The 24,642-nt window shown below is 40.6% G+C and overlaps 2 protein-coding genes and 1 long non-coding RNA gene across 5 annotated transcripts in view; all 3 read left to right on the forward strand.

Moving 5' to 3' along the window:
- The first annotated feature begins 1 nt into the window (after position 1).
- MRPL22 (mitochondrial ribosomal protein L22) lies at positions 2–6,637 on the forward strand. Of its 3 annotated transcripts, XM_013176017.3 has the most exons (7): positions 2–83; positions 195–240; positions 1,549–1,684; positions 3,635–3,700; positions 4,195–4,272; positions 5,055–5,124; positions 6,357–6,637. In XM_013176017.3, exons 1-7 carry the CDS (start codon positions 20–22, stop codon positions 6,566–6,568), a joined length of 672 nt encoding a protein of 223 aa, XP_013031471.2. In that variant the 5' UTR covers positions 2–19; the 3' UTR covers positions 6,569–6,637. The 3 variants fall into 3 exon arrangements, with proteins under 3 accessions (XP_013031471.2, XP_066833336.1, XP_066833337.1); XM_066977235.1 differs by lacking the exon at positions 4,195–4,272; XM_066977236.1 differs by lacking the exons at positions 2–83; positions 195–240 and adding an exon at positions 356–984.
- A 10,376-nt stretch (positions 6,638–17,013) lies between these two features.
- LOC106032850 (uncharacterized) lies at positions 17,014–17,590 on the forward strand. The gene is made up of 2 exons (XR_001205069.2): positions 17,014–17,142; positions 17,408–17,590. It is a non-coding gene; the product is annotated as an uncharacterized lncRNA (long non-coding RNA).
- A 3,227-nt stretch (positions 17,591–20,817) lies between these two features.
- The window catches only part of SGCD (sarcoglycan delta), a 517,792-nt gene continuing 513,967 nt past the window's right edge, over positions 20,818–24,642 (forward strand). The window contains exon 1 of the mRNA XM_013176020.3: positions 20,818–20,980. The gene's annotated coding sequence lies outside the window, so the exon portion shown is untranslated. The remainder of the gene's footprint in view (positions 20,981–24,642) is intronic.

The following is a 24,642-nucleotide window of genomic DNA, read 5'->3' on the forward strand; positions in this document are numbered from 1 at the left end:
CGCCGCAAAGCGTCGCGAAATGCCCGCCCCTCGCCCGCAAAGCGCGGCCGGGAAGATGGCGGCGGGGAGGGCCCTGGGTGCCGGTGAGCGGGGGGTGGGGGGAGAGCGGGGCTGGTGTTCCCCCAGGGGTCCCGCTGCTGTTGTCGGGGCTCCGGGGGCTTTTCCCTGTTTCACCCCGCTGCTTCCTCTCGCAGGTGGCGCCTGGCTGCGTGGGCTCCTGGGCTGGGCGCGGCCGGAGAGGTGAGTGCGGGTGCCTGGCACTGCACAGCCCCGGGGCTCGTTCGGGAGCTGCCCTCGCTTGTTGCTTGTGTATCGTCCTATAAAGCCTTATGCATATAGCATAAAACATATTAAAAAAAAAAACATTGCATGTAAAGTATATAAACTTTTGCTTGTTACTTTTTTCTTTTTGTAACGCGTTTGTGTCCTCTTCGCTCTCCCAAAGTCACGTCAGAGTTGCTCTCCACATGACAAATAGAGGCTCTTCACATGTGGCTGGATCGCCTTAAGGCACAGAATGTGGAATTCCTTAGTCTGTCAGATGCATTAGTGCGTTCTGCTGATGCGTGAAAGGCAGTACTTACCTCACTGTTGGTTAGGTTGTTAAACTGCGAAACGATGTTTATGAACTAGGCAAGTATTGTCCTGCATTGATAGGTGATGTTATATTTGGTGATGCTAAATTGTAGTTTCAATAAATAACTGAAAAAATAATCCGTAACATTTAAATCTATATCATGTTCTACTCCTTATTAATGCCATGTGAAAGCTTTCCAAGGTGTACAATGCTTTATTGAAATTAATAAGTGTATTCTGTTTGTCAGTCACTTTCTAAAATGTTTTACACCATTTGGCAACCCAGACAAAGCTGTTCAGGCCTCAGTAGAGCTCGCAGTGTCTGGTCTTGATCTCGTCTATTTCTTGTGGCTGCCTGGTGCTGCTCTGTCCAGTCAGCAGGGGGCAAAATGCAGCTTGGTCTCTGAGGTGAGCAAACTGAGTGAAAACTGTAGAAAGGTTTTTGCAGTCAGCTATCTTACAGTGATTTCATTGCATTTTGAAAGCAGTTGAGATTATTTTCCCTTTCAAATTTCAGATAGGGTGAATGCTTATACACTTCTAATACTGTTAGTACTTAGTCCCTTGAAAAGGTAGAAATTTTTACTGTTAAAATGTTTGTTGTTAGAAGTTAAGTAAGTATTGGCTAGTCTTGGAAAACTGAAGATGTGAATTGTTTGTGAGTAATGAACTCCACGCAAGACCAGAAAGGTAATGGTGTCTTTGTGTGACAATCAGGGGACGTTAACTGTAGAATCTTATGCTGTACAAGTGCCATTTAAGGTTCCTGGCCTGCTTTAGGGAGCCTAAAGCTTTCTGTTGAATTACAAAGCCCTCGCAATGTGAACTGTAAAGGACTTTTACAGTTTTATTTGAAAGTATTCAAATGTGACAGTTCTCTTCATCAAGATGGGTAAGTTCACAATTTTCCAGATAAACTGGACAGCAAGAAATTTTGTGTTCAGCAACAAAAGCTCTGGTTTTGTCTTGCAGGTGGTTAGCATCCAGTAGTGTTTTCCCTCTGTCATGCATCCACACAAGTGCATGTCTACAGAAACTTGGGAAGTGGGAGAAAAAGAACAGGATTGTTTACCCTCCGCAGCTGCCTGGAGAACCTCGCAGACCAGCTGTAAGGATACACCTGTGAATTTCTTGTTTATGTTTAGTAGTTTTAGAGCAGATTGTCTTTGGTTATCTTCACAAGGCACTATTCTGATAGCTTATTCATTTGGTTTTTTTAACATTGAAGTCTGTTTGGCATATTGACATTGTAAAAGTTAACATCGCTCTGGATGTTCTCTATTTCTAAATTATGTTGGAACTTCAAGTTGCTGTGCAGCTGATCGCCTGCTTAATGTGTTGCACATGGCAAAGATGCCATCCGCTGCTTGTAGAATTTCTCTAAACTACACAGATGAAAGTTGTCGGGGATGTATCACTATGAACTTGTCCTGTACATACCATCAACAGTTAACTAGGGAAGAAGACAGCTGGATTGTTGCTTCTGCACGAAGCTATAAACGTGACTTTCTTTAGTAGTGGAACTAATGGTGCCTGTTTACTGTTAGTAAAATAGTGCATGTTCTCCATTACTTTTTTGTTTTCCTGCCTTATAGATTCTGAGGTCTGATACTTGCCTGTTACTGCAGCCTGCCTCTTAATGGAGCTGTTCGTAGGTTGTCTGCTCTCACAGTGATTGCTTCATTTGCTTGATACGATCTGGAGAGTTCTGAAGTTATGTGGGGATGGACGTATGAGTCAAGCATGGCATGTGATTGCAGAAGTCTTTTTTTCCTTAGGAAACCATTTTGTAAATGCAATACAGTGGGGCTGTTGCTCTTCCATCCATTGCACAGCAACTTGTGTTTACTAAACCATAAACTGAAGCAAAGAATCTAAAATCCTTTTGTTACCTGTATCCTCAATGAAGGCCTTCTGCTGGTCATGCAAGAGAACTTTTGGAAAAGTCAGCTTAAGTGACGTGGTCAGCTTTTTAAAATGTAGTCATAACTGATGGGATTAGGTTTTGATAACATCAAGTTTAAGCCTGTTTCTCCCTGTCTTCTCTTCCTGGCCCTTTTAAAACTGGGAAGCACAGTTAAGTGTGAATAGAAGCAAGTCTTTTGAGTCATTCATGAAAGCTAAGTGTTATGCCTTTGGAGGGAATAAGCAATGCTGTTTTCTCTATACATCAACCTGGCAGAGTTTTAGGTGAATTACTCAGTATTTCATCGTTCCTGAAAGCTGATATTTTTGATTTCCATTTTCATAATTGTACTTCATTGGGAAGTAATGTCTTGTGTCCTGTGTTAGGCATACTGCTCAGCAAAATAACGTATTTACATCTCAAAAGAACAGATTATTTTTTCTTTCTGACGTGCTTTGTGGACCATGAGCACCTGTCACTTCTATCAACATTATGGCCTAGAACTTAGAAATACATGCTGTGAACTGTAGTGACTAATGGAATATATATGAAAAGAGTTATCAACCAACTCAAATCAAATTCTTTTCATAAAGAATGCCATGTCCTTCAAATTTGTATTGCTGTTAAATTTTACTAGCTGCTTTTGTTCCCTGTTGGTACAGTAATAATGTTAAATGGCTCTTTGGAGGCAACTCTTCATGCCAATCAAACTTGAAACCCTCCTCACTTCTGAAGAGCTAATTAGTTTCATTCTGGTAATAATGTTTTGTTGCTATCCCAGTAAGTTCACTTGATGTCAGAGTAGTAAAGAACTGTACGGGCACGTGAGTTTTAGACTGTTTCAAAAGGTGGGGAGGAGGAGGAGAAGAAAAGGTGGTGAAAAATCTGACTGCTTTTTCAGGACCTCTGTTTATAACCTAGTTTAATTCTTACAAGATTGTATTAAAATTCACTGCTAACTATTTTTTTGTATAATGCTTTCAGTTTAAAATAGCAAAGGTATGCCTGACTTGGTGTGTCCATAGTATAGTAGGAAGAGCCATGCTTCTTTTATTCCTAGAATGAGCATATGTTGCAGAGTAAACGTATGTTTCATTCTTATTTTCACAGCAAAATTACCAGTCCTCTTTTTTTTTTTTTTTTTGCACCTAGGAAATATATCACTGTCGGAGGGACATAAAATACAGCAGAGATAAGATGTGGTATCTGGCAAAACTGGTAAGCGAAAGTACATCTTTGTACTGAATTTCAGAATGCAAAATTTAATTGTATTTGCCTTAACTGCCTAGTTTAGTCACAGTGTAATCGCCATCTTAATAATAGAGTCCTGAGGAAGAGCATGCACTAGTGCAGGCAAGCAGCTGTTTGTAGTTTTGTTTAGCTTTGTTTATCCTAGTATGCTCTCAAATGCGTACCCAGGATCATACGCGGTTCATGCACTGTCGAAGAATTTTCATGTTAATTTCTGCCTAGCGGTAGATGGCAAGGGGAACTTTGAAGCAGAGTAATAGGCTGTTTTTTCACTTAAAAAAAATCATTTGGTTGAGAAGCACTGTATGTGAGGTATTACGTTGAAGAGATGATAATTAAGGAAGCTAAAGTCTTCTGATTAGCTCTTTGTAGTAGTAAAATAATTTAGATACTGTCTTCTGAGTAAGAGAAGGGAAATATTTGTAATTGCAAAAGTTAACTTTAATGCTTTAAAATTGCAGATAAAAGGAATGTCCATTGATCAGGCTCTTGCTCAGTTGGAGTTTAATGATAAAAAGGGAGCAAAGGTGATCAAAGAGGTATGCAGTAATATTCTCTAACCCTCCTAGTTTCAAGAAAACTTTTAAATCAATAAATGTCACTAGAGATTCGGAGATGTTTCTATTAAGCCTCCTGGGAACACATTCAAACCACATTCATGTAACGTGATTTAAAGATATACAGAAGTAGCTTGTGCTGAATGTTTTATTTTGTAATGACAACAAATAACATGTGGGTATCGTCTTCTGTGTAATGATGCTTGATGTTAAGCTTGTAGTAAATAATGCAGAATCTGTCACTGTCGACTATATCAATGTGCTTTGGTTCTTCAAAATCAGAAGATGAGGGATAGTGTCAGGGAAAGGATTGAGTTCTGTAAAGGCATAAAAGTTTTTCATACACAGTAGTTGTTAGGAGTCTCAAATTACTTGTTTGCTGGCATAATAATAACAAAGGAGAATCAAACATTAGCTGAAAGTAGTGAATGGCATATGTTGATTTTTGCTTACCTTGAAGTTTGTTTCTAGTCTGTCTAATTAGACATGATGAAGGTGCATGGATGGAATACAGACAATTGCTGGTGGGAGCCATCTTCCCCATTTTGTCTCCTCCTTAAAAGTGTAATAGTTGTCCTGAAGCTTTTCAATCTGTGTGCAGAGAACATGCTTATGTAAGGGATAAGTCTATTTTCTAACAGTTTTGATGTCTCTAGAATACTTTTCTGTAATTGACTTAAACTTGCAATTTCCTCCATCTTACCCAGAGATAAGAAACAGCATTGCTTCAGTTTCTGCTCAGTACTTCTTTCTTCTTGTTACAGGTTTTATTAGAAGCTCAAGAAATGGCAGTAAAAAATCACAATGTGGAATTCAAATCAAATTTACACATAGGTAAGTTTTTTCATATTTCTGTACAGAAAAATGTCATCTTACTCGATGAAACAGTTTATTCTTAAAGGTTCCGTTGCTTCAGATCAGTAGAAATGGATGGATGGTTTCTGCTAAACGTATCTTTAGCAAAACATTAAAGGCATGTGCTTCCTATTTTAAGCAGAGCTGAAGTTAATGTGGTTGCTGATTTTCTGACCATCAGTTTCTTACAGTTGGTTTCTGACAAGTGGTGTTCTGGCGTTGACTAGGTGCATTGTTTTTAAGATACTCATCTGTGAATAGAACTTCTGTTCCCAGTGTGGAAACAGTCCCAAAGAGGAAGCTGCTTGACATGAGTATGAAAGACTAGATAGCAGGAAGTAAGCTGGTATTACTTTTTAATGCAGCCGGTGAACATAGGTCACGGAAACTTGTCCTGGAATAGTACTACTACCTTTGAAGAATCAGAAACTTAGGCTTCTCTTAGAAACATTGTGTGCAAGTAAATGGGTATTGACAGGAGACTTTTTAATAATAAAAGATCAGTTACAGATAACTATGGAATAGGGTTGTAAAAACTACCACACTTCCTTGCCTAGAAATATTAGAGAAATGCTTACCTTATAGGTGTTTTCAGTCTCAAAGAAAAAAAATCTGCCATTCTGCCAAATATGATGTGTTATCAAACCCAACTCATAAGCTTAAAGAAACCTGGGTTGTAGAGATTTGATAAGAATTCTTTGGACCCTTCCAGGCCTCTGCCATAAAGAAGGCTTTTTTGCTAGTGCAGGACTGGATGTGTAGATAATGAAAATACGTATGATGAATGCAATATTGGTCAAGCGGAGGAAAAATAAAGTCTATAAGACTTCTCCAGGAACTGACGGGACAAAGTACTGAAAAAGCAATGGAATTAGTACCGCATTTCTAAGAGCTGTATAAGCTAGTAAGCTTTCTGTCTAACTATCTAGCTTTGCTTGGTTTTTTCATTTACTCTGTATTCACGTGAATGCTTTCTAAATACACCTTTTTGGTGCTCCTGAAGAGTGTTAACTCAACCCTTGGATTTCTCTGAGGCAGTAATCTGCTAAAAGTAATGTAAACTGGAGGGGAGAATCATGAATGGAAATAACTTTTCCTATGCAATCATGAAAAATACACTGAGGCAATGTTTCAATTGCAGATATGTAGTAGTTTATTCTGAGACTTAAATAGTCTTTTCTCTCCCTCCCCCCCCTCCTTTTTTCTTTCAGCTGAGTCATTAACAGGCAGAGGCCAATATATGAAACGGATCCGTTACCATGGTAAAGGCATGTTTGGCATCATGAAATTAGTCAGGTGCCACTACTTCGTGAAGCTGGTGGAAGGTCCTCCTCCTCCTCCGGAGCCACGAAAGACTGGTTTTGATCAAGCAAAAGAATATGTGCAACAGCTGCGAAATAGAACACTTGTTCATACGCTGTGACAAACTCTTGTGACTGTATGGGTACTTCTTGTTTGACAATGTAGTTACATAAAATAATAATTAAAATCATGTGTTGGGTGTATTTTAAGTGCTACTGAAGCTGGATTCTGCAAGAATGACCATAGGCTTTTATTTTTCAAGCAATAGGTAGAGAAAAGTCTTGGAAGAGCAGCAACAGATGTTACTTTTTGAGTTACTTGGACCACAGCATTCAAACTTGTCTGGGCTATCAAATCTAGAGCATACAGGGCACCTACACAGTTTCTCAGGAACTTTGGTTGTCACAAAACTGATGCAGCTATCTTTTTGTTATATACATTTGGGTCTTTTGTTGTAAAAATGTACAATGGACAGATTGCAAGGTCAAGACTTTGAGTAAAATTATCAGAATTGGACATCTCAGAGTAGCTACAACATTTCAACAATCAACAAAGCTGGCAACTATCTTAGATTATCATGCATCATTTTAGGTTTCCTTTATCTGGGCTGTAATGCTGATTCCTTATTGTTTCTGTTATGTGTCTTAGGCATTGTGTCTGGCAGTAAGTAAAAAAGTTCAGGTTTTGACAATGTCACTAGGTGGCATTGTTTAGTTTGTCAGAGAGGGACATGCCAGTGAAAACTTGCAGCGTGTTGAAACTCTTCTTGATTCTGACCGTGGCATTAATAGTCCGATATGTATTTGGAGCTCAAGCTGTTCTCTGTAGAAACTCAATAAGAGTAGCAGGCATTATAGGGAGGAAAGCATATCTCGGTGAAGAGTGAGCTAATTATTCTGTAGTGTCTGGGAACAAATTGCTTTTGTAATGCTGAGGCAAGTAAAATGCTGTATGGATTTAATGTGGAATAGCTTGTTGCATATATGAACAAAGCTTTCAGTTCTCTGAAAACAATCTCATTTTTATGAAGTGAAAAAGGGGGCAAAAAAAGGTCAATAGGGAGAAATCTGTCTTTACCCAGTCAAATTTTCAACCCAGATGGCCAGAGATCATGAACACAAGCATAAAAACAGAATGAGTAGTTGCTTGTTTATGAAAATCTGGTATTTAGACCTTTTCCTTTCTGGGAACATTAGAATGGGAGATGAATTGCTTACGTGGTTTGGATCATTTCACCACACTGACTAGTGGTGGCTTTTCTTATGTGGCTTTATTTTCATCACTACTTGAATGATGGTCAAGGGACAGTTCCCATAACGAAACAAATTCTGTGCTGTCTTAGTGAAGGTGGCATACAGCTGATTCTTCGGGCTACCAAAGAAAAGGGAGTGCTAGGGGATTGTGAAGTTACACAAGTACACACATAGCTCATACCACTAACAGGTGCTTACTTGCGCTCTTTTTTCTGTAGTGCACTTACAGAAGCATTACTTGTTTTACTGCAGGGATTTAGTAACTTTTCTCTGAAAGATGTCTGAGAGATGGAAGAAACTTCTGTAGTCCATGATTGTTTGAAGAGCTGTTTTTGGTGTGCTATGATAAACAGCTGCACTGTGCTTTGCCAGCTGCCCTTAACTCTTTTGCCATACTGAGTCTCTTAAAAGTTGTAGCAAACTTTAATTACTTTTATTTTGGGGGGGTTGGGGGAAGTCAGTGATTTGGGAAAACAAAGAATTGCAAAATAATCCATGCTTAAGAGTGCTTGTCATCTAAGCATGTAAAACCTGGCTCCCGGATACTTTATCCCAGTGCCTCTTCCTACTGCATACTGTAGATTTCCCTTCAGATCCCTTCTTGACCTCCAGACAAGGTTGAATCCATACATGGATATTCATTACTTTAGTTTTCTCTAAAAACTGAAGCAGAAGTGAGAATGTGACTGTCCTTTCCAGCTTCTTCATGATACAGCAGGTGGCCCTGAGACTCCTTTAGTCAAACAGTTTTGGTCTTCTAAAATTTTTCAGGCAAAAGGCAGGATGCTTGCATTCTAGTTTGGCTGCTCGTCATTCCTGTTTCCCTCAAAACAAAAAGGAGGAGGATTCGTTTTTGACAGACTTTTCATCCCCCCCCCTTACACCTTAGTACCCTTTTCTTCTTAAAGGTGTGTAGCCCACAGTGGCTAAAGAAGCTCCCCAACTTTGGCTGTAACAACACAATGGGAGATTTGTGAGATAAGGAGCTTGAACTGACTTGATCCCTGTCTTTCACTTGTAGGAGGGTAAGAGTGTCTGAAGTGTTTTCAGTGATGAGTGTGCCAGAGCAGTGGTATGGGAACCTGCCTGAATCTTTTTAAAAATGTAGTAAAATCTAGTGATAAGGCTCTATACCATCAAGTTTTCTATGTAAATAAAATGTTTTTTTTTGATTCTACTGTGTTTTCTTAGTATGTCTTCAGTTAGATTTTTTTATATGGATTCAGGAAAAAAAGACTTGTTGCAGTTAACAGTACTTTATTAGAAGATAATCATTTTTATTACTGTGTCCCCCAATAAAAGGGCATTCTTAAATGATCTGTCACCAGACACGAGGAGGAGAGGCACCTAGGCCTCTACTTGATGCTAATTTTGTTGGTAACATCTGGGGGCACTGTAAACTCACCACTTGTGTATGTGCTGACATTGCAGAAATAGGAGGAGCAAGTATGCGTGAAGGTGTAGTAAGGCTTCAGGGAAATCTGAAGAGAGCAGAACTGTGAGCTGTGCTCAGCAATGTGAGATTTAATTGAGGAAAACTCAGAAACCTGCTGTTGGGCTTGTTCATAAACATTTTAAAGCATTCAATGAGGAAGTCGAAGTACTTCAGTCAACCTGATGTCTTCCTGCATGTGTTGTATGTGTTTTGTTTTCCTTTTTAGAACTCCAGGGCAATTACTGAGGAGATTATTTATGTATCTTCCTAAATCTACCTTTGAACTTGAAAAGTGTTCATCAGCCTTCTCAAAAACATGGAAGATAAATATGAGAGTGATAAACCATGACTGGACCCTGATCTTGGACTGTGTTAGGGCTAGAACGGTAAATGAGCAGCCAGGCCTGTTCTGCCTGGTGTTACAACAGCTGTGTGTCAGTACCTGACATGAACTTGGCTAGACCAAGGTCGTGCAATGTAGATCTTCTGATTAGCTTTGCTTACACAAATATGAGAGCTGTGCTAGCAGTACTGCCACTTCAGCGTTGCAGAGAGATGCTTGGGAAATCCTTCACTCACTGGAGCATAGGAACAATAGGAATTGCTCTTTGCCTTCTGTCACCTTCTGTCAATCCCCATGAAAACCCATCAGTGGGATGTTGGAAGGTCACTTGCAAACAGAATTCTCCTCTAAATGGGAATAAGGTTGCTCCTAATATCCTCAATGAACCATGTAAACAAAGTGACATTCTTTACCATATGATCTATTGTTCTCTTGAAAATGACCTTATTTCTCACTTTTCAAAGAATGAGTCTTTATTGCTGAATGACAGCTATCCAGCTGTATTTCAATCTTGTAATTTAAAATAATTACTAATTAAATGAAATAAGAGACTGTAATAGCAATAATAATCACACCAGTTACTGTGTGCTGGAGCCTTACCTAGGGAAAATAACTTGAAAGGATGGGAAAGTTTCAGGAACAAGATATCTCTTGGGATTAGTCAGCAACTGCAGAGCTAATTTTATATTTGCTCTATAACATCAACGCTCTCTTGTTGTTTCAAGGAAGTTGTACACTAATACAGAGGGCAGGCTGCCATTGAGGAGAACAAGCCAAGGAGAGTGTAGCTTTATATTGGACGAATTATGCGTCCACCTCAGAGTATTAACTGGGAAAATGAACCAGAAAGTATGAAATACACTTGAAGAACTGAGCATTCTTGCAATTAAAGGCAATGTGGGGCAGAGCATCTGACTAACTAGCACATGTGTGAGTGCTGCTGCTGTGTATTGCTCAATAGTACAACTGTTGGGTTTTGTGTGGTAGAATTAATTTTGTCATACGTGAACCTAGATTTTTTCCCTTTTTCCCTTCACCAAAAATAATGAATTGGAGCCTTAAACTGTAGATCCATGTAGTATTTTTATTGTAAATTAGCTTGGAGTGGGACCATTGTCAACACTACATCAGGTCACCTATGTCTTTGTCTAACAATACTGGAAAACCTGCAAAAATTGAAATTCAGCCGCCACTTTGTAGCCTGTACTGATACCGTGCTGCTCTCCCTGTGCAAACTTCTTGCAAAGCTCAGCCTGAATCTCCCAAGCCGTGTTTTGTTGCTGTCCTTTGTTCTGTTGCCTGGTGTTACCATGACATGGCTGACTCTCCCATTGTGACTGTCCTGTTGCTCTTGGACCATCGTGTTAACCTTTGTGGCAGATGAACACGCCTAGCTTCAGCCTCTCCTCATAAACCCAGCTCTCTAGGCCTCGTACCTGGACACTTTCCAGTTTCCCTCTCTCTGTTGCTGCTGGGAACCCAAAACCAAGTTCGATGTTTCAGGCGCAGCTTCACCAGCGTTGACTAGAGGGGGATAACTTTCCTCAGCCTGCTGGCCGTGCTTCTGATGGAGCCAAGTATGCAGTTTGCTCTGTCTGTGAGGAGAGAGTGGTGTTGGCTCGCATTCAACCTGATGTGCACGCAACTCCCTGCTCCTTTTTAGGTTGCTCATCAAAATTGCAGTAAGTACCTTTGGCACCTGTGTTCCAGCTCTCATTGCTTTGCTATATACACTAATGAGGACTCCTTTACTGTCAGGAAATTGTTTTGTTTTGTGGCTGATGATCTTTCTTTCTTTCCCAATAGAAGAGCTGCAAAACAGTTTTCTGGCTTCTGTTATTAATCAAACTCCTAGGCTAGTGAAGAGTGGAATAAAAGCATTTGTACACGCTATTGTGGTTAAACTCTATCAATGTATGCAGCTAAGAAGCAGTGAAAGGTGTCTACATCTCTCCTATCGATTATCTTCTTCAGAGGAAGACAAACATAGGCCCTTACTGTATGCTGGCCATGTAAATTAAAGCTTTAATTAAAAGAAAACGGGGTGGACTCTGAAGCACGCTGCACTGGGCCATTAAAGTATTGCTGTTCAAAACCAGCTCTTCTAGATGTCCCCGATTCCTTGCCTTAGTTTTCCCTGCTTAAAATTCCCCATAGTGCATTAAGATGAACTCAGTAGTTAGTAAATTTTCCCCTGTGTAGTTTACAAGCTCAAGGTTATGGGCTAGAACAAGTAGTGTCATGCTATAAATCAGGTGTAATGGAACAGCTGGAGAGCATGCATATAAGTCCTGTTTCCCCTTACACAGCGTGTGTCCTAAAACTCCGAAGGTAGTGTTGGCACAAACAGAGAAACTCCCACAAACGGCTAATTAAGTTATTAATAATGAGCTTCGTCCTGCTACCATCTCTCCCGGAGAAAAGAGTACTGGGAAGTTCTTACAGGGCTGTAAATCAGAAAAGAAGCTCTCAACAGAAAGAGGATGCAGCTGAGCTCCGTGGTGGTGCAGAATGGAGGATGGGATATCTGCTTCTCAGGACATCTTTTTTCAGCAACTACTTTTTTTTTTTTTGTCATTGTATTTTGTTATAACTTCCGTGGCTTTAGCCTTCAGCTCTTCCTTATGGTTCCTGTTCTTTAAAAGTCCGTTTTTTTTTTTCCAGGTGGAATGTGTTACAGTTCAGTGAGACTGAATGTTGCTCTGCCTTTAAAGAAGAACCTGCCTTACGAAGGGTGAGGTTGTCTGAAGGGCCGTGGATGAGTTCATGTTATGTTCTCTCAGCTCAGAGCACAGGCAGCAAGCAGCAACCTGCAGCCCTCTGTGTCGTGACAGACGTGCCCTGAACCTGTGGCATGGTTCTTGCAAGAAGACGACGAATGGGAAATATCGAACCTCGAGCTGGAAAGGTTCAGTCACCGGGGATGTGTTCTATGTAGAGGTTATATTAGAGTAGCAGAACTATGTTATAATAGCGTAACTGTGCCTATGCTTTAGCTATGTATTGTCTGCCCTGTTCATGTGAATTGTGGAAGCATCCTGAGATCTGCTGGCAGCGACCTTTTAAAAAAAGCAAAAATTACACTTTTTAAAAATTAAATTTTAAATAAAAAAATAAAATAAAATTACACTGTTGCTCAGTTTTTTATCCTAAGTGTAGCCAGGGCATTAGGTAAATGTAGAAATGTGGTTGTAGACGTTTGAGTGAGGGAAGACAAATGGCAGTTTCTCGACCAAGAGACATTCCTGGAGACGTTTGCATGTGAAACAACTGGAAATGTAGTGCCCTTAAAAGGGGAAGGTGACTTCAAAGTCAGCAAAGGGTGGTAGGGATAAAATGATGTGGAACTGGGGTTTATCATGGGCTGCCTGGAGTCAAGATTAAGGGGAAGGGGTGTGGTACAGTTACACCTTTCTTACCTAAAAAAGTCTGTGGCAATTTCTGCTGGAGAACAAGGCAATACCAGCTAAACTATTGGCTAAATAGCTACAAAGGTCTGTAGCATGTCATGTTTCAATGCAGAGATTCCTACCTGTTCTCAAGTCCTAGAATTTTCAAAGATGCTCTTAATTTTTATTTTTCTTTTGCTATCAGTCTCTTTTGCTATGCTCTCTACTTTTGTGGGGAAGGATGCTTGGAAAGCATTTAGCGTTCATCTTCTCCATCTGTTCTGATTCTGGCTATGTCTGCCTTTTTGAAGATTTTCAGAGTCTGTGCTGGGAATGCATTTCTTTTGCTAGTGTTGAGAGATTTATATTTTTAATGGGTATTTGTTTTATCTATCTCTGCTAGATTTATTCATTTGATAATCTTAATGTCTCAGCAACGTAGGCAATCTTCTCATGTCCTGATCTAGCATGCAGGGATTTTATAAATTTAACAGTTTGGCTTTTGGATCAGATAGCCAGTAGAGGTAAATCCTGCAATGTGCTGAGTATGTTCAATACCACTGAAACCGAGAGTATTGGTAACTTGCAGGGCGCCTGCAGCATCTTTGAGGATTGTGTTCTGAGTAGCTTTCTTTACACATGAAGCATGTGAATAAGTTACTCTGCAGTGCACGTCTTTCCTTGCTAGACTCTATCCTTTAATAAGATTTCTCTCTGGTAAGTTACTTTTTAAATATTTCTTGTTTTCTGATACAGAAACTACTGACTTATTACTACATTTAAAAATATACTCAATGCATTAATACTTTTTAAATATTTAATTCAGATCCTTTATCAGAGAGCATAATACCTCCACTTTTTAAAACTAGGTTTGAGATGTTATATTTGGGGCCAAAATTCTAGGTTTCGGAAGGAGGCCAATAATATATTTTCCCAATGTCATGCCTGGAACAGCAGGGGAATAGGGACGATGATCCAGGGGTGCATCATATACCTACAAGGTGAAATGCAACAGCAGCCCCAGCAGCAGGCTTGGCAGAGCTCTGACTTTGGCAGGCCAGCACACTCGTGGCACTGACAGCACAAACATTTTGTGGCAACTGTGCAAAGCAGGCAGCCAATTATTTTACTAATGATAGCTTCTCAGTGCTCTCCTCCTTCATCTGCCCTAGAGAGGAAAACTTTCTCCCCTGTATTCTATCCTCTTGGATAATGGCCTAAACGGATTATTTCTGTAAAGATGTGGTGATAACACCGCAGTGGTCTGTGCTGCGTGGGACTCAGCTATGTAATTACATTTCTTCTCTAAGTTCCCTCCTTTTCTAGACTTTATTTGTAGACCCAGTCAGTGACCATAATAATTGTAGTAGGAATAGCCTGAGAGCTTATAGGCATGCTGAATCCTCTCTGAGCTGTTCAGCTACTTTCTGCTAACCAAAGTGATAGGAAACTTAATGCTTAGAGCACTTCTAAAATTCTTTGCCTCAGAGCATCATAGTTAATACTTTGCATAAGAGGGTGGTGACCTTCTGCTGACTCATTTGCACAGCTGGTCCAGGTTGACCCCAGGAGTTTCAACTGAGGATCTCAAAAAGAGATTTCTGTGCCTATTGAATTCTCAGAGTAGTTGTGCCTATGGGGAAGTTAAGCCTATAACAGTATATACATGAATACAAAGGAAGAAAATGTTTGGTGCGGTATGTGAGTATGCCAGGAAAAGTAGCAATTCTTCCTCTTGAAAGTATGTTCTTGATTCAGTGAGTTGAAGGTTAGTTGTTATGCTTTAAACAGGAGTAGGATGTTAGGAATCCGAACTTAAAGAGCTGTTTCTCTTTGCTGAAGTCCAGGGTTTGTCTCTGTGTTTGGCAATTCCTATAGGTTAATTCTGAGTCTTTAAGTTGTACAGCAGAAAAAGCTCAGCCAGTTTCTGGATAGCCTGCTGGAAAAGTTCTCAGCTTTCTTAGCAGTCACGCACTACTATCTTCTCAAGCAGAATCTTTGAGGATTCCTGGGCAATATGACCGTGACATCACTGTGACCTTAATTCTGATAAATACAGTTATAAATACAAGCTGAGCTGCATCCTGCTGGTGCTAGACTGCTACTGGCCTCTGAGCTAGCTAGAGTGTTCTGCAGTGAAAAGCTAAATTCAAAAACTGTCCTCCTCCAACAGTTTGAAACGGAGAGGGGTATAGCTTCCTAATTGAAGACTGTCCTCTGCCTCACTACTGTTGTCAGCTATGGAATCCAATACAGCACTTTCATCTAGTGACAGTGATGAAGTGGTTATTAAATGCAATAGAAATCATTCAGCCCCCTTTTCATTAAAAGCTTCACTCTTATCTCTGGCTTTCTATGTTCTTGGAAAAGGGCTGGGTGGAAATATAGAAATAGGGAGCAAAATGCTACCCTATTTTTGGGGGAGGGAAGGGAAGAGGAGAGAGTGCAAGCACCCAAAAATAGGCCTTTACATTTAAAGCAAAGGACTGCTATATTATTCTCGAGACATTGGGGTACTGCTTCTCTCTAGTCTGGGCACAGGGCTTATGAGCAATGATCCTAGTGGATTAAACTGTGTAGAAATATCATCTTTTGGGGACTCATCATGGAATAAAGCACCAAACGTTTGAGAAATAACCATTGCTTTTCATATAAGACATGCCAGAAAAAGTCTGGAAAAAATGTCAGAGCCCTTCTATTAGCCAGCTCTTTTGAATACAAACATAAAATATTAATTTAAATCAACTGAAAGGCATTAAAAACTTGATGTTCTTTCTTTGCCCCAGAAGTACTCTGCTGATAAGAAACAAATTAAAAATGCAGAGTTTTTGAATAGCAAAAATGCTGCATATTTCAAATGAAGTTGGTCTTTTTATGTGTAACATTTTGGACTAAAAAAAGTGCACATAAAAATGATTACTGTAAATGGTGAAGACATCAAAGTTTGGCATCAAAGTTAAATGAAAGCACTTGGAAGTCTGTTTGTTTGATCTGTATATAAATAAGCTTAAAAAGAAGCCAGGGCTTTTTTACACAGCTGGAACTGGGTAGCCAGTTCAATTCTGCTGCATCCTAGGGATTCCCGAACTAGGTTAGATCCAAACATGGTCATTATTCATTTATTTATTTATTTTTATGTTTTCCCTGCATAGCTCTATGATGATACACCAGGGAAAATGAGCTGGGAGAAGCACAAGCCATAGGCTCTTATAAATGCTTGAGTTCATTTAAGAGTGGGCAAAGTCTGGGATACTGAAATAAAACTCTGCTTCCTCTTCTAGACCTGGAGCAAGTACTACCAAAATCAAAAGAATTTGAGTCCTTAACCTTCTTGAAGGAAAAGCATTTATTGCTAACTGTAGCTGTCCTGGTTATGTTTCACCAAAGATCCATTCCTGGCTTGGCAAGAAGGTATGGATTAGGAAAAAAGAGTCAGAGCTATGTTAATTTATATCAGCTAAGGATCTGCTTTAGAACTGAGCCATATTAACGTTCAATTAATTTAAATTCTCTCGTAGGAAAAAAAAAAATCTTGAAAAGTGGAATTTGTATGAGGAAATTGCAATTTACTTCTTTAGTGCCTTTCACCGAAAGACCCCACTGTGCTTTACCAGTGATTAATTCTTACAGGAAGACCGCATGGTGCAGGGGAATTGCTCTGAACTCGAGGAGCCCTTTTGGTATAGTGCAAATGTCTTTATCTACAGAGAGCCAAACTTCAGCTCATTTATTTTGGGAGCTGAAAGTTGTAAGCAACTAGAAACAAGGCTTTAAAGAAAAACACCTTGACCTCTGTAACTTCTGCTTAGTGTCCCAAACCTTTGGGATCAACAAACTTTCAACATTTAAGGGAGTGTGATCGTCAGTAAAATGGGATAAAGTTAGCGATTTTGAGACTGTTTCATTTGGCCACTAATCATGGCCTCTGCGAGCACAGACCTTTTACCAAGAACCTGAGCTGGAGCTGCACTCAGTGGTCCAAAGGAAGATGCACAGCTGTGAATACAAAAGCGAAAGGCTATTCATTACCTGATACAGGAGAATATGCTGCTGCCTCACCCTGACGCCTGTTAGCGGTGCAGGAGCTAGGTGTGCATCCTCTCTGGGAGGGCAGGCTGTCTCGGGAGTCATGCTGGAGCCTGGTTACTTCAAGGACTCTTCTGGGAATGCTTTGTGAGGTCACTGTGGGGCAGCCAGCAAGACAAGTCTCGCAGGAGGACTTGCCCTTCAAAAATCCACACGTATCCTTAGGGAGTGTGCCTCTGACTTGTAAAGGTATTGTTTTTCCCTGCTGCCAAAGTTGAAGTTATTCCCCCATATTCTCTTCCATTAAACAGTTCTACAAGACTTTCCTACACAGAAAAAAATCATTATCTTGTTAAGGCTGGGTTTCTTCTTCCTGGGAAATTTCCCCTATGAAGTGCTAGAAGGAGAAACCTAAAGTCTCCATGTTGCTTATCCATTTTCTTGGTGGGAGTGGGAGCGTATGAAAGCTGCTCTATGTGAAAACAGCTTTTTTTTTTTTTTTTTTTTTTTAAAGTGAAAGAAATAATGAAAATCCTCACCTAGAATGAAAACATTTGTTCATATTTCACCCCAAGTTTGTGGGCAGGAAGAAGAACCAAGAGGACTCAACGCTATCACCTACATCATTCTTACCTGAGAACTTCTCTGCAAGTGCAATAAATCTGCTTTCCTATGAATGCAGGAGAGCTCTTAAAATAATCTCATTTGAAACTCTCTTGATATTTTTAACGGATTCCAGGATATGCTGGTTGTTATGTATAGCTTTTTTACATACAGATTTTGGTTTGAACCCAGCTGAATATTGTGTCCAATTGAAAGCAGAAGCTCTGCTAAAGCAAAGGCAAGGGGCATAGTGGGGAAGGTTTCCATGCAAATGAACTAAACAACAAAACCAGGAGGACTGAATGTTTGTTATTCATACACACTCTTAGAGGCAATTATTGTTATTTCATTCCTTAAAAACTGCCTGTTCTAAAAGGAAATTATTGTATTCTAATAAGCACTTGTTTATTAAAATTGCAGGAACTGAAGTTGAGTATGAATTATTAAAATGTCTGTGAGGTGCAGAGTTGTTTTTCTTTTGCCGGGCGTCTATGAAAAAAATAGAAACAACAGGAGAACATGCAGCAAAACAGAAGAGGCAAAGCACAAGGAAAGAACTGGCCCTGGATCAAAGGCCCCAGTCCTGCTAGCCACAAGACGTGATTCCCGAAGTCTGCTAGAGCTCCAAACCCAAGCAAGGCGCAGGGTGGTCCCTGTGCCGGTCTGGGGAAGGGCCTGGGCTGCCTCAGGAAGTTTGGTGCTCTCATCAACCGGTGTAAGGCTGAGGCATATCTTTCCCTTGAGAAATACGAAGAAATATTGTTGGGAAAAAGAATGCCAGGAGGGCAAAAGTAACAGCAGGTGGATTGCAGCACATGGCAAAGAGGAAAGAGGGAAAGAGCTAGCATCTGGTTATCTATAAAGGACGTGGCCTACCCCACAACTTCCAAGTACTGATGAGGTTTCATGAGGGAAATAAGAGCAAAGCAAGGGAAGCCTGGAGACCTCAGTAGATTCTGTATTGTAAAAGGTTAACTGCCTAGCCCTTAAGATGTAACAGAAAATGCAAGGATGTTGACGTGACGGCTTTGACATGTTCTGACAGTAAGCACAAGTGAGGGTGTTTCCTCCATTTGCTCTAAGCTTTTGACTTTACTCTGTCACCATGGGAAATTCACCATAAAAAAAGAAAAGAGAGGATGTGAAGTTCTGTTGCAAACTTTTCTTAAGCATAGTTTACCACAGAAAGGAAGCTTATTCGGATTGCACTGTCTGCATATCTCCCAGACTCCTCAGTGGTGTCAGAACCTGCTGACCACGTTTCACAGATGGAAGAGAAGTCTGGAAGAGAATGAAGTTCCTAGAAAATCAGTGGCAGGCAGAGTAGAGATCCTATAAGACCCTGAAAAAGTAGTGATGACCTCCAGAAAAGAGACTTTACCACGGTCCTAATTCAGGAAAACCTTCTACTGGAGTTCACATTTTCCTAGAGCATGACCCCCAGCAGTCACTTAGCACAAACCAAGAGGAAATCAAATTACATCTTTTCTTTTTGTGCTAGTCTGGGTGAAGTCTGGAGAACCACCAAACCTAAATGTCCTCTACAGGTAATCCAGGTAATCACTGGGACATCCTGTGTAACAAATGAGTTCACCTTGTTTAAACTGCACCTGTGCAATTGCATTCTTTAATTGCCCTCCGATTCCTAGGAGTTTGCTATATGGCTGTATAGTTTTGTCCAAGAGAAGTGTAAATCAATTGACTTTTCTTTAAGCAAAACAGCCTGCTGTGTGACAAAACACAGGTACAGCCATATAAATATTTTTCATTGCTGGTTATTTATGCAAGGTGGTGAATACATCTGTGCCATTTTAACCAAGTTCCCTGCTGCATAGTTTTGCTTCTGTCAGTCTCCCAGTAGAAAAACATGTTTCGGCCTAGCATTGTCTGCATGTTACTGTTTTCTTCATTGCACTCATATTCTTAACATTTATAATTTAAATGTCTCCAGAAAGAATTGACAGTTGCCTTCTCCAAAGTAAAGGACAAAATAACTTGTGTTAATTATTCCTTCTCACTTACCAGGACATATATTACTCCAAGGCTTTTAGTGCCTTGAGCCAAAAAGGGTCATTACAGCAAACAGCATAATGACCTGACCAAAAAAAATGTAAGTGGGGGAGAATGAGTCCTTCTCTGCTGAGCTCTCTGAAGTCATTAATGGATGCCTTGGGAATTCTACAAAGCAACAGCTCAGAAAACAAACAGAATTGTTCAATGTTGGATGTCACTCTCATGACATCTATGCTATTACAAAGATTTACAGCTGGAATAATTTGATCTGGGTTTTTCTCTTTCCCCCACTGACTCACATTTTGGAAGGCAGTCAGACCCTTAAAGTTGGGTTTTGCATAATTGAAGCACCAGAACATATTAAATGGAACGACTAATGGGGACGAAGCTTTTCCCTTCTTTCCAGCTTGGGTTATCAATTATGAATTAGCGGCAATCTGAGATCAAAGGGGTTCCATTTTTTTGCAGCTGAATTTGAGGATTTTGGAACTGAACAGATGAAATGCAGTTAATGACTCTTTTCAAGAAGGCAGAGACAGGAGTTAACTGAAAAGGGTAGAGTTAAGTGTTTGCTTTAATGTGTTTCTGAACATGGACACATTCTCGAATGTAAAACTGGACACTGGGATCAAGTTACTCATCTACTATGATTCTGTTAGAACCTAGATCCTCTGTGGGGCATGGCAGATGGGAATCTGATCTGTAGCATTTTTCTTAATACTGCATGTGACCTAGTTATTGAGACATACTATAGAAGTGCATTAGGGTTACCACTGTATTTTGTTGCACAGCTGTTTTGCCCTAACACAGTGAGTTCCATTGCTGTGGAAAAAATACATCTCCGCAGCAAGAATAGTTTGACACATACTTAACACACACAAAAAAAAATCTAGAGGGTTTTAATTTAAGAGCTGCTATAACCTCAAGGAGGGAAATTCAAAAGAGCAGTCCAAGGCAGGACTTAGCTACACGCTCCCCACAGTAGCAAACAATAAAGCAGTTTATGATTCAGGATAGAAGATTGTGCCACAAAGATCTCAGAAGCCTTAGGGAACAAATGACAATCTTAGAGCTGCTGCGATTTCTGCAAGAAATGTGCACGGACACTCAACAAAGCAGGTGCATGCATTGGGTGCTGATTGTTTAATTTTTTTTTTTTTTTTCCATTGAGACACTCTGGTTTTGAATAAGCAGTACCCACATCAAACCCACTAAGGTGTGTGTGATTAGGGTGCTGAAAAGTCAGATTAGCCCAGCAGTGAGGAGGTAAAGGGCATTGGAAGGGGGTGGGAGGCTCAGGTGATGCTTGTGATCACCTGGGGAGGACTCAGAGCCTGCTGGGGCTCATAGGGTGAACGCAGGAGGCGTGCTGGTTCTTTGCAGCTAGAGGAGGAACTTCTTCACCCCAAGGCTTGAAGGTAGTAGGAGCCTGCGAAGAGCTTTCTGAGGAGTCCTGGTCGTCCTGACCATAGTGAGTGACTGCTGTGATAACTCCCTGAGAAAACATTCGGGAGGCTGAGACAGGCTGAAACAACGTGGTGGGCTGGGGTCTGGGACCAGCCCTGGGGAACTGTGGTGTCCATAAGAGGCTAGATTCGTTGCCTTATTGCCTGGCCTCTCTTCTAGCACTGTGACTGGCTGTCTGCTCCCGCTTCAAAAATACTGCAGAAAAAGTTGATTATATCATATATGTGCTTCTAAGTAAGATATTTTTTGGCCTCCAAGTCATCATCTTTAATAGGATTTTAGATATGTTTTATGGTATATATTGTTTTTTTTTCCTTGGGTAATGCCTTGTAAGTAGGATTTTAGACTAAATTAATTTTAATTGTTTCTTATTTTGTTTGGATAATGCCTTATAGTAAGATTTTTAAAATTAATGCGAACCTATTACTAAATTATAGTAGAGTAATTATGGAAGTAATGAATTTATTATCACAGCTGCTGTTAGAATAAGTAAAAAGGAGATTCTAATGACCTGACTCTCCCTTGCTTTTACTGATATATCAGAAGAAAGCATGGTTTGGAGTACTATGTTTTTATATTCAAGCAGTTTAATGTTTGGGGAAACTTTCAGAACTTCATGCTTACCTAGGATGTCAGAGAAATATTTATTATAGAACAAGAAACCTTTTGTAATTGCGTTGAACGCAGAGGCCAACTAACAAAGTCTGCTTCAACTTTTATTCAAATTTTTTTTTGTCTTGGAGACTTCAAATGCTCTTTTTGAGTCTTCTTAATGGTTTTTATTTTTATAATTTTGTTTTTACTTTGAAGAAGTTCTCACTTTTGGGGTGTGTGTATTCTGTTGCTCTGAGTTATGCAATGCCTTTTTTTAATTAATTGGTGGTTGTAATGAAAAGCACCTGGGAACAAAACTACCTCCCTCAGATAGCAGGAAAACAGCAAGGAAACCATTTCAAACAGTGGCTTAAACTATTCGCTTGCTTGGGTCAGTCTGGATTTGTTCGTATGTTGTTCATGTTTCTTTAAGGGCTTCTCTAATTAGTGATGCTATTCTTATTCAGGTATTTGGTAACTTGTAAATCTCTGAGGAGACAATAGAAGGTATCACAGAATGGTTTGGGTAGGAAGGCAATTAAAGCCCCCCCAGTTCCACCCCCTGCAGTGGGCAGGGACACCTCCACCACACCAGGCTGCCCCCAGCCCCATCCAGCCTGGCCTTGGGCACTGCCAGTGGTGGGGCAGCCACAGCTCCTCTGGGCAGCCTGGGCCAGGGCCTCACCACCCTCATGGCAAAGAATTTCTTCTGAATATCTAATCTAAATCTCACCCGTTTTAGTTTAAAGCCATTACCCCTTGTCCTATCCCTACACTTCCTGATAAAGAGTCCCTCTCCAACTTTCCTGCAGCCTCTTTTAGGTACTGGAAGGACATGAATCTACGTGTGACCTAGGTGTGGTCTTCTGGAAAAAAATATTTTAGAGAAAATACATGGAAAAAAGACCTAACCCTCATTTAAAATGCCGTGGTAAATTTGTCCTTGATGACTCTTTCAAATCAGTGTGAGGTTTGCTCCTTTAAAGGCTCTTCTTGTAGAAGCACAGCTATTCCTTGAGAATTCAATATTCTGTCTGGACAGGGGTGCTAACTGGTGTGCTGAAAATAGAGACAATAATAACTTTTCTGTTGATGTGTTATTTGCTATCTGATGGCTTAAGTCTGCTCCAGAAATGGGCAGCTCTGCCCTCTCACCTTGTGTGGAAGCAGCTCAGCTCTTTGGCTTTAGCTAGCCAGAGGAGTTGTGCTTATGGTATGTGGAGGCTGCCTCCCTGTGAGTGTTGGGAGTTCGTAGCTCAGGGGATCTTCTTCGAGGAGAAGGTGAAGAGCTCTCTGTGGCACCCAGGTCTTCACAAACCTGCCTGCTTTGAGTATGATGGGGTGGAACATCTCTCCATGATTAGGAAGAGGGATCTGGCTGATGCAAGCAAATAAATTGTACACTCTCCACCAGGCCCATCTTTGAAGGCTGCTAGCTGCTTACTCACCTCCTGGCAATACTTGTAATCCTTAATACTTTTGTAATGGGTTCTTCTCAGTGGTTTTGGCCTTTGATCCTAGATGCAGGCTCCCTGTGGGGAGATAACCCTGTGATCCTCTGTGCTGCTGCTCTACTCTTCACCCACGTGCCTGGGCTGGAGATAGAGATGCCGTTTTCTTTTATGAGGCCTGATCTGGGAAAATTTGTCTTTGCAAAGTGCAGAGCAAGGCTGTTGTGCTTGGTGGGCTGGAGGGCTGTGGGCTGGGGAATTAAAACCCATTCTGTATCTCTGCCATTTCTAAGGCTCTGCATCCTCTGGGCTCTTCCCTGCTGCTGCCAGACCATGCAGCAATTTCATTCCCTGGAGTGTGCCAGTGATGTGTGCGAGTAGGTCCCATCCCCTCTGCTTGTTGTTTGTTTTATTTGGTGTGTTGTTAACCTTTACTTGCTGCACTTATTTACTTCGGGTTTTAATAGTGTGATAAGGTCACAACAAATTTAGTGGGAGGCATTTTAAGCACTTTACAGCAATAAATCACAGTGTACATCACTCTTATGTGGTTTATCCGGAACCAGGGAAATCCAATTTGGTCCATAATATGAAGGCTGAATAAAGCTAGGTATCATAGGAGAAAGCTTTGATGTATGGCTTTGAAAGAACCTACACACTTCTCCTCTATAAATTAACAGATATTTTGCAGAGCTGACAAGTAGCTGATATTCTTGGAACTGGTCCTATTTGTGTGTTTTTTCTTTCTTCCCCTTCTTCCATTCCAGCCTCTAGATCTTTCCCTTTTGAAAATCCAAAGAAGGAAAAAGCAGGCTGTTCTCTAATGTGGGTTTTAAAACTGGTGGTATGGGCAGATCTCACAAGTACAATGAACTTGCTGGTAGTGCACGAAACCCTAAAACCTCAGGGACTCAACTCTGCAGGAATATCTTATCTATTCCTTTATATGCTGATATTTTTTTTTTTCCTTAGATAAGATAGCCTTTGCAGGTGTAGGATCAAACCAGCCTGCAGGTCATCTGAAGAGCTGCAAAGTCCTAGTGACCAGAACTAATAGCTACAAGCTCTCTTCAGGACTGCAGATAAAGCACGCGGGAATGTGTCATGGGCTGCTAAACTGCACTGGCCAGGAAATGGGCTTGATAACCTAGTATATATATCCTGCTTTAATTCCTGTTGGTTTATGTCCCCTGCAGTATCCCAGGGGCCCCGTCAGATGCCTGACCTTACCCTTGCCTTTAGTCCAACAAAATTGAAAAGATGTTTGAGAGAGGAAGTGGGGGAGGAATGCATTAGTTGCAAGCAGTAGTGCTGGACTCCTGAACTCTAATTCTCCATAAAGGAGACAGATTTTGTTGATAAGTAAAGCCTAGCAACCACCTGGGTTTTAAGCCAACATTAAAAATTAAATACCAGTTTCCATGTTATTACAGGTGGATTAAAAATGTTGAACCTTATCCTGTTCAGAGCGAGAACGAGCTGGAGACTTCATAGGGCTCAGCAATGCCATTACCATGAAGCACAAAAGCAGTGTGAGGAGGAAGGGCTGTCTCCTCATGTTTCGTGTAGGTAGTGACAGAAGAAGAAACATTCTCTCTGAGTGAGAGACAGCACTGTGATA

Source organism: Anser cygnoides, chromosome 14 (genome assembly GCF_040182565.1).
Source record: "Anser cygnoides isolate HZ-2024a breed goose chromosome 14, Taihu_goose_T2T_genome, whole genome shotgun sequence".
NCBI lineage: Eukaryota > Metazoa > Chordata > Aves > Anseriformes > Anatidae > Anser > Anser cygnoides.